General features: G+C 32.3%; 2 protein-coding genes across 4 annotated transcripts; both read left to right on the forward strand.

The window, feature by feature from the left end:
* Positions 1-34: 34 nt before the first annotated feature.
* LOC117233407 (ubiquitin-protein ligase E3A) lies at positions 35-6288 on the forward strand. Of its 3 annotated transcripts, none has more exons than XM_033493697.1 (12): positions 35-617; positions 1329-1520; positions 1600-1780; positions 2617-2982; positions 3063-3373; positions 3457-3654; positions 3752-4051; positions 4107-4307; positions 4409-4686; positions 4768-4984; positions 5060-5295; positions 5386-5506. In XM_033493697.1, the coding sequence occupies exons 2-12, from the start codon at positions 1413-1415 to the stop codon at positions 5504-5506; spliced, it is 2517 nt and encodes an 838-aa protein (XP_033349588.1). In that variant the 5' UTR covers positions 35-617; positions 1329-1412. The 3 variants fall into 3 exon arrangements, with proteins under 3 accessions (XP_033349588.1, XP_033349587.1, XP_033349589.1); XM_033493696.1 differs by having other exon boundaries at positions 571-617; positions 1385-1520; positions 5386-6288; XM_033493698.1 differs by lacking the exon at positions 35-617 and adding an exon at positions 741-872 and having other exon boundaries at positions 1385-1520.
* Positions 6289-6759: 471 nt separating this feature from the next.
* LOC117233411 lies at positions 6760-8642 on the forward strand. The gene is made up of 4 exons (XM_033493705.1): positions 6760-6967; positions 7154-7433; positions 7555-7793; positions 8312-8642. The coding sequence occupies exons 1-4, from the start codon at positions 6791-6793 to the stop codon at positions 8519-8521; spliced, it is 906 nt and encodes a 301-aa protein (XP_033349596.1). The 5' UTR covers positions 6760-6790; the 3' UTR covers positions 8522-8642.
* The last annotated feature ends 60 nt before the right edge of the window (positions 8643-8702 follow it).

An 8702-nucleotide genomic window follows, 5' to 3' on the forward strand; every position in this document is an offset into this window, starting at 1 on the left:
GAATCTCGATAATCGCAGCTGATCGTGGCCGTGTAGAACAGTAGACAGCAGTCAAGAAGGAATCGTAAAATAATTTTTTTTTCCTCCCTCTCGGTGTTGTAATATTGATTTGAAAAATTCGTGTAGCAACGAGATCGACGAGTCACACGATCAACGGACATTGTAACGGTTGTGCACTCACGTTCGCAGTGTTCACTTAACCTCGATCAAACATTCGTTTCAAGTTACAGACAAATATACCTCCAGCTCAAAACCATACTACGTTCTCTTTCTCTCTCTTTTCCTCTCCCTCTCCCTTTCTAATACTTTTCTATCTATGTACTTCGTCTTTCTTTCTCTATTCTATTCTAAAGTGTGTACAGCAAATACATAATACGTTGTAAAAACGTATTAACTTGGTAACTCAAACATTGTGGTTGAAAACCGTCGATAAGAAAGTGTCTAACTAAATTTAGTGTTAGTGTATAAGTGGTTCGACGATACCCCGAAACAAACGGAAGAAACGGTCGTGGTGAGATTTCCTATTACGACCGACAGAGAGGGAGACAAAATTTTGAAGATTCACGGTCTATGAGCAACAGGGGCCAAGAAGACCCTGGGGAAGATCACGCTTCCAGGTATATATTGATATTCTATACCACTTATCTAGAACTTTCTTCGTCATTGTTTACCCCTATCTTTTATCACTGGTTCTTCGAATACGACACACTATTTGCATATATCGCGAAATATAATATCGTACGAATCTACGAGGCTAGACTATTTTTAACGTGCTTTGTTTTGGTGCAACGACTCCATTCGCTTCCCAACATTGAGAAGTTGATCCTTTTTCTGAACTGTCATTCTTTAATTGGCAACACCGCGAATCATTGGTAACATGTCACAAGCATGTGTTCTTAGTTAAATGAATTACAAGCATCGGAAAACATTTCTAATTTAATTAAATTCGCTTCTTTTATTTATGTCGTTACTATGCTCGATTTGATGTCCGGGCTTTTATAGCAAAATTTTTATTTTTATGTTTAATACGGAAGAGAACTTTTACGCAATTCTATTGCCAAATACTAGAAATTCAAAATTCTTTAAATGTATATATAAATGTAATATAACCTGCTAGAAAATCATATGCATATACTTTGTAGGTTATGATTATGTTTAAACTCTTGTAATTCACTGCAAAATACGAAAACACACAAATACTAATAAGTCTTGATTGAATTATCCTTTATGTATCAAAATGTTAAGATATTTTAACATTATAAAAGATATTGAATTGTTTAACTTACGTTTATTACATAATACTAATTTTTCTTTTGATTTTGTTTTAGAATATCTGTTACAGTACAAATATTGTAATCCCTACCTTCTGTTATTACATTATTAGGGGAGAAGCAAAGAGCCCTTGCAGCGACATGAAGCGTGCAGTTGCCAAGAAGTTGATCGAGCGATATTTTTATCAATTAACTGATGGATGTGGCAATCCTGATTGTGATAATCAAAACTGTGCATCAAGTGGAAAAGTGCATAACTTAAAACCTATGTTAACATTTATTTTTGTTGGAAGTATTTTGTTGCTAATATAATTTATATTTTGAACAGGTAACAAATCTGACTCCGAATCAAGCTGCTGCGCAAGCTATTCAATTATTTTCCCAAGAAGCAAGACTTTGCGATGGAACGCAACCTAATAAAGTAGCTCGGACAACTTTAGAACCTGGACCAGCATCTTTAGCTAAGAGTTTGCCGGTTAAAAGCGTGAATCCGACATGTTCAGATGAAGGTACTGCATCAAATTCCAACATAAGCCCTGCTCCTTCAGCTACTGACATTCTTACATCCCCAGTAAAGAAGGACATTTCTGTTGATACAAATGACTTAATATCTCCATCTCAAGCTTTAACAGATAAAAGTACTCAAATTCCTTTCAAAAGCAAATCACTAAATAACATGGAGGTTTGTGAGCAATCAGTTTTAAAAGAAAAATCACCTGTTTTACTTCCTATCCTATCAATGGATAGAGATAGTCATTCACATCAATTTTTCAAAACAGATTACAATTGTAATTCCATTCCAAATAAATCAATATCAGATGAAGAAATTTTTCAGAGAATACTAGATAGGTATAAAATTCATATTCCAAATTATAATAACAATTCAATTATTAAACCAAAAAAATATAAAAGAACAAAAGCATCATCGACATATAGAACGAATAAGAGACGTAAACGTAATTATTCTCCAAAAAAACTTTCCTGCAAGAAAAAGTTTCATAAAAAATGTTATTCTCAATTTATTACAAAATTATTAATACTTAATTTGTATCTCAGATGCATTGAAAGAGAAAGGTACACAAAACGTGTTTTTGAAAGTCAATAATAATTTTTAATATGACTATTTTACAAAAGTTTTAACAAAAACTGTTTATCAAATTCATGTGCAGTTGCTATGTATATGTTAATAAATATTGTATTTGATTCTTACTTCTTGTTATTTATTTCTAACTTAAAATACTATACATAGTTAAATATATATATTATAATGCATTTTTACAATTACATATAGTAGTAAATTATTTATAAATGTTTTGATAAAAATATTCAATTATTTTGTCAACAGGAAAGCAAGATCCATATCTTACAGAAGCAAAACTATTGGATATAATAGAAAGATGTAAATCAGAGGGATCTTATTCATTATTAATTCGTACATTGGGAGAGATATTTTCATGTGCAAAAGCATTAAGCCTTAGTTTCCAAAAAACTGTAAAAAATGACTCTCCTCTGGCTGCACTTCTTAATAGAGCTTCAGATAGTCTATTAAGGCCACCTGGTGATATGGATAAAGAAGCAATTCGATCTATTCAAGGAGAAGACAAAGAAGAAGACAGCAGTGAACCATCATCTACAGTTCCTAACAATGATGATACTAGCATTGATTTACCAGCTGTGCGAAGAGCTTTTGCTGCTCTTTGGTCCTTACCAGGTAAAAAAGTGTTTTGTAAAATAAACATCTTAAATAAAGCTTATCAATACATTGTTTCTTAAATTTTTTCTGGTATTTAGGAGAAGTGTTCAAATCTGCTTTAGTTAATGCACTAGTCACTTTGGCAGATAATATTGAACTAGATTTGAGAGTATTTCGTATTATGCCATGGGATAATATGGATAGCTTGTTAAACGTATTTTTAATTGTATTTGAAATTCCTATGCTTGGAAACAGTGAATATTTGGAACTTGCTCTTCATATGCTTTGTAAAGCACTGAGCTGTTTCCCTATTGTGGCACAAGCTAAACTAGCACGTGTGTGGGCTAAACATTGTAAATCTCGGCTCCCAAGTATTTTACAAGCTCTGCAAGAATTAATAACTGTTAAGGTATAACTATTTAGTACAATTGAAATCATTAAAAGCTTTGATAGCGAAATATTTTTTATCTATAAGAGTTTTCATTTCTACAGGTTATAGGTGGATCTTTTACGCGAGATTATTGTGTTCAAGATGCGGACACTATTACTGCTCCCACGAAAGTTATGAAAATTTTATACTATGCAAATATGTTAGCTGGTGAATTAGATGAACCTGATTTAAATATAGATGAGGATGGTGAATCTACGAGTAACGACAAATCTGGGAGATCTCTGTCGCAAATTCCTCAGGTGAAATTATGAAAATTATTATGAAGTATCGAATTATTTTATGAATGTCGTACAAAAATATTATTAATATTTTAATAATAATGATAATTTCTTACAGGACCCATTAGCTAAGGAATTAGGAATTACTGCACTAGATGCACGAAAACCATTTATACCTTTCACTGACTTTTACAATGAACCACTTAGTGATGCAATAGAAATGGACAAAGATTTTGCATACTATAAGAGTGAAGAACCCATGAAATTTAGTTTTATGAATTATGCTTTTATCCTCACTCCCGCTACAAAGACACTGGGCTTGTATTATGATAACCGTATTAGAATGTACAGTGAACGCCGAATGAGTTTTCTACAGACTGTTGTTGGACAGCCTACTAATCCCTATTTAAGACTAAAGGTTTGTATATGTTTCATTTCTTCTTCTAACACGTATTAATAATTGTTTACAATAGGTGAGGAGAGATCGTTTAATAGATGATGCGTTAGTCGAATTGGAAATGGTCGCAGTGGAAAATCCATCTGATCTTAAGAAGCAATTAGTCGTTGAATTTGAAGGCGAACAAGGAGTTGATGAGGGTGGAGTCTCTAAAGAATTCTTTCAATTGATTGTAGAAGAAATTTTTAATCCTGATTATGGAATGTTCACGACTCAAGTAATTTAGCGATTTCCATTAATTAAAATCTCAGAAAAATTTTTTAATTGGGAAAATTACTTATATATATATATATATATATATATCTCAAATTATTATAGGAAGATACACAAATGACATGGTTTAATCCAACATCGTTTGAAAGTGACGCACATTTCACGCTAATAGGCGTCGTTCTCGGCCTAGCAATATACAATAATGTAATACTAGATGTACGTTTCTCTATGGTAGTTTATCGAAAATTGCTTGGTAGGAAAGGATGCTTTGCCGATTTAGAAGACTGGAGTCCTACGTTATATCGAACATTGAAGGAATTGATAGATTATACTGGAAATGATATGCCAGAAACATTTATGCAAACTTTTAGAGTGGCTTACAAGTAAGCTGTAAATAGATTAATAATTATTGAATAATCCATATCTAATCAACAATAACCAATATAATGTATGCTATTTCATAGAGATGTTTTCGGTTCAATATCTTTCCATGACCTGAAACAGAATGGTGACGAGATATTTGTAACGCAAGAAAACAAAAAGGAATTCGTAGATCTTTATGCGGACTTCTTACTTAATAAATCTGTCGAAAGACAATTCAAAGCATTCAGACGTGGATTCCAAATGGTCACGGATGAAAGTCCACTTGCATTACTTTTTAGACCCGAGGAAATTGAACAAGTATATTTAATTTATTTAGGATTTAGATATTTTTATCGTATCAATAATTATTTGTAATTAATGTCTCATTTACAGCTTGTTTGCGGCAGCAAAATTTTTGACTTTGCGGAATTGGAAGCCGCTACGGAATACGAAGGTGGTTACACTGTTGATAGCAAAGCAGTACGTAACTTCTGGCGTGTTGCACATTCGTTACCACCAGAAAGTCAACGAAGACTTCTACAGTTTACCACTGGAAGTGACAGAGTTCCAGTTGGTGGTTTATCAAGATTAAAAATGGTAATTGCAAGACATGGTCCAGATTCTGACAGGTGAAATTTTTAAATAAAGTTACATTCCTATTTTGCAGCATTACACAATAACTTGTAATTGTACAACTAATGTAACGCTTTATATTTTAGATTGCCGATAGCCCACACGTGTTATAACGTATTGTTGTTGCCAGATTACAGTACAATAGAGAAATTGCAAGATCGACTGTTGAAAGCAATTAATTACTCAAAAGGTTTCGGCATGTTATAAATGGGCATAAAAAAAAGCTTCGATCCCCCTCCCCCTGTCTTTCAGAGTATATCGAACTTATAATTCGGAGTTCGAGATTCTCTCTTTTCGTCCCGCTATATGGAAGTATTTATTCGGATTTTATGCAAACACGTGGAAATGCTAAAAACCTCTGCTTTCGTAAGGTGAAAGAAAATAAAAAAGAAATACTAAAATCATCTCCTGATACCGAGAATACCTCGCAATCGATCGTTGTCCTCCAATGTGTTTCCTCCTTATGCAAGCGGAAACTGGAATTGCTGTACAAAAAGTAATACAAAATCTTTGCGATAACGTGCTTTGAAACTTTCTTACGTCTCCGTGTTATTTAACTCGTTAATGACGTACTTGATTGACCAGTCTTGCCGAATTGTTTTGATAATTTGTATTTCCCTGCATTGATTCAATGGAAAAGAATTTCCATTTCATTTCCGAATCAGCTTTTAAAAAACTACTACAATTTATCTCATTAATTTTAATTTTATTCGTGAGATGCAGCATGATACAGTGCATACAGCTTAAAAATAATAGTGAGATGCGCAACTGTGATGTATGTGAAAATGAACCGAGAATGATCGGTCAAAATTTGTAGAAATATACGTATCGTAGATTTAGTAGATCCTATAGTTGATATTCGATGCCGCAAGAAAAAGCCGAGGAACACCCCCTTTGACGTTTATCGTCACATTGTACACAAGACATTTTATATATTGTAAAAGAGTAATGAAGAAGATAAAGAAAAACGCAGAATCATGAACGCTAAATCCTTTTTTCTTTCGAGTTTGTATGTAACTTTCCGCTTTCCATTTCCTTTTACATCACGATTTATCATTGTACGTAAAGTATCTAATTTATATATATACATATACGAGTTATATATATATAAATTCTATACAAATTATACACAACACACGGGAAATGAATTTGTATAAACGTTTGTAATCAGCGGCTCTCTCAAAAAATGCACGTGACAATATACAAAATAAAGTTCTATCGAATAATTCGTGCGCCATTTATTTTCGCATCAATTTAGGAACATAAGAAATCTATACGTACAAAAGCGAAAATAGTCGAATTTAAATGAATCTCGCATTGTAATAATACGTTGTCAAGTGACGTTAGATGCGGCGGACAATTTCACGCAATTTCATTTTGAATGGGAACATCTCCCCTTGAGGATAAATTAAAATGAAAATTAACTGATATTTTCGCCGCCGTTACGACCGACGAAGGACAAATTGTAACTGACATTGAATCGTACACCGTATGCAAACGGAAATCGCGATTATGTGTACCGAAAGTGATCAAGCCGTGAACAATCGTGCATCCTGCTTTTTGAATATGAACGATTCACAGAATCAGAACAGTTTCGATTTTGTACCAAAGTCTGATTATAATGAGAAGTGGTATCTGGAAAATAAATGTCTTTTTCATAATCAACAAGTAAACGAGAAATAGAATAGTTCGAATACGATAAACGTTCTTTCACTTATATTTACAAATTTTTGTCTAGTCCTTACAATTCTTTCTTTTTCTCCTTTTATATTCTTCAGTTTATATCAATTACCTAAAGGGGGAAAAAAATTTGTAAATTATACGTTGATTAATACATATCGTACGTTTCACTAGTACCTCGAAGGGGACAAATATGGAACGAAGAAATTATGCACGGAGTGTCCAACGCCGTGTGATCTTTGTTCGCATTTCAAAGAAAAATTCAAGTCGAAAACAGATGGAAATAATTTAAATGAGAGATCAGGCGATTGGAAATGTGACGAAGAGCTTGGAAAGAAATCTTTGAAATGTATCGTACAGGATCCTCCGATTACCGAATGGAAATGGAAAAATCCTTACAGTGTTTCTGATTTTGATCGATCGAAACGTTGGTCTCGACGTAGTTTTACTTCAGGTAAATTTATTGTAACGCCTGGGCACGAATTAAAATTAAAAACACATTTAAGAAAGGAAATTATATTTAATTGGACGAATATCTCGATGTATTAGATATTAAATCTGTTTTCCTTTCGAAGGGGATGACGTTATAACGAATTTGTTACGCGATCTGCATAACAAAGATTCCCTAAAAGATCATACGAAGAACAATTTCTTGTATAATTTCCGCGAATACTTGGTCAGATATCAGGAATCTTGTGGCGTACCACGAACAGAATATTCTTTTTGGGCTCTTATTAATACGATGGGTCAAGCAACAGGTCGATCTTTTCTTGCATTGTTGTATGTCATACTGAACATTATACCTGTTGTCGAGGTATTGTTTAATGATAACCGATTTTTCATATTAAATTACTTGATATAGTTTGAGAAATTTCACTGTTCAAAATAATTAAAGCATCCTTCTATTTCGTTCGGCAAAGTATTTGATATTTTAACATTTCTATTTATTGTAGATATTGTAAAAATAATTAACGTACTAGATATCTTCAGTATTTTATTTGTATGCGATATCTTAATTGTTTTGGGCAGTACGTAGTTTTATTAATCTCGATGGTTTTCCAAATAATGTATTTGTTGTAAAAGCAAAATTTTTCATATTTTTAATCTGATAATTATGTCAATTATACAGGGATTTCTTCTAAGCGCTGCAAAATTGAATATCTCTTAATTTTAAAACTTATAAAAACGAAATTTTTTTAAATAAAAAAATATAGCATTAGAAAATTGTTAACGCTATATATATATATATATTGTTTAAAATTTTAATGTATAAATATTTATATAAAGATCTAGTACTTAACATCTACATGTCATATAAATGGTACTTTTTAGGTATTCCTATACTTATTGCGATTCGTTCTGGACAAAGTGATTAGCATAAGCAACAGCAAAGATTTCCGGCAGACGGTGACTCGATGTTTAATATTCACGACAGAATTATTTAGTGTTTATGTATGTCTAATATTTATATTCGGTTTTATCGTCTTACCGATTGTACACATGGTAATTGATATAGTAGCAAAGATCATGCTCTACAATTAATAGTAATAACAGTCATTTAGTCCTAATTGAATGATACTAGAAACAATATGGTTATTACGTGAATTTGTCATATAATTATTGAGAATCGTTTAAAAACCTACAATTAAAAAATTCCTGAAAATACACGTATCCAGCTTACCTTGTCAATATAAAGATTCGTATTATTTTATAATTAAATCGA

This window comes from Bombus vosnesenskii, unplaced genomic scaffold (genome assembly GCF_011952255.1).
Source record: "Bombus vosnesenskii isolate JDL3184/JDL3185 unplaced genomic scaffold, Bvos_JDL3184-5_v1.1 scf7180000013295, whole genome shotgun sequence".
NCBI classification, from domain to species: domain Eukaryota; kingdom Metazoa; phylum Arthropoda; class Insecta; order Hymenoptera; family Apidae; genus Bombus; species Bombus vosnesenskii.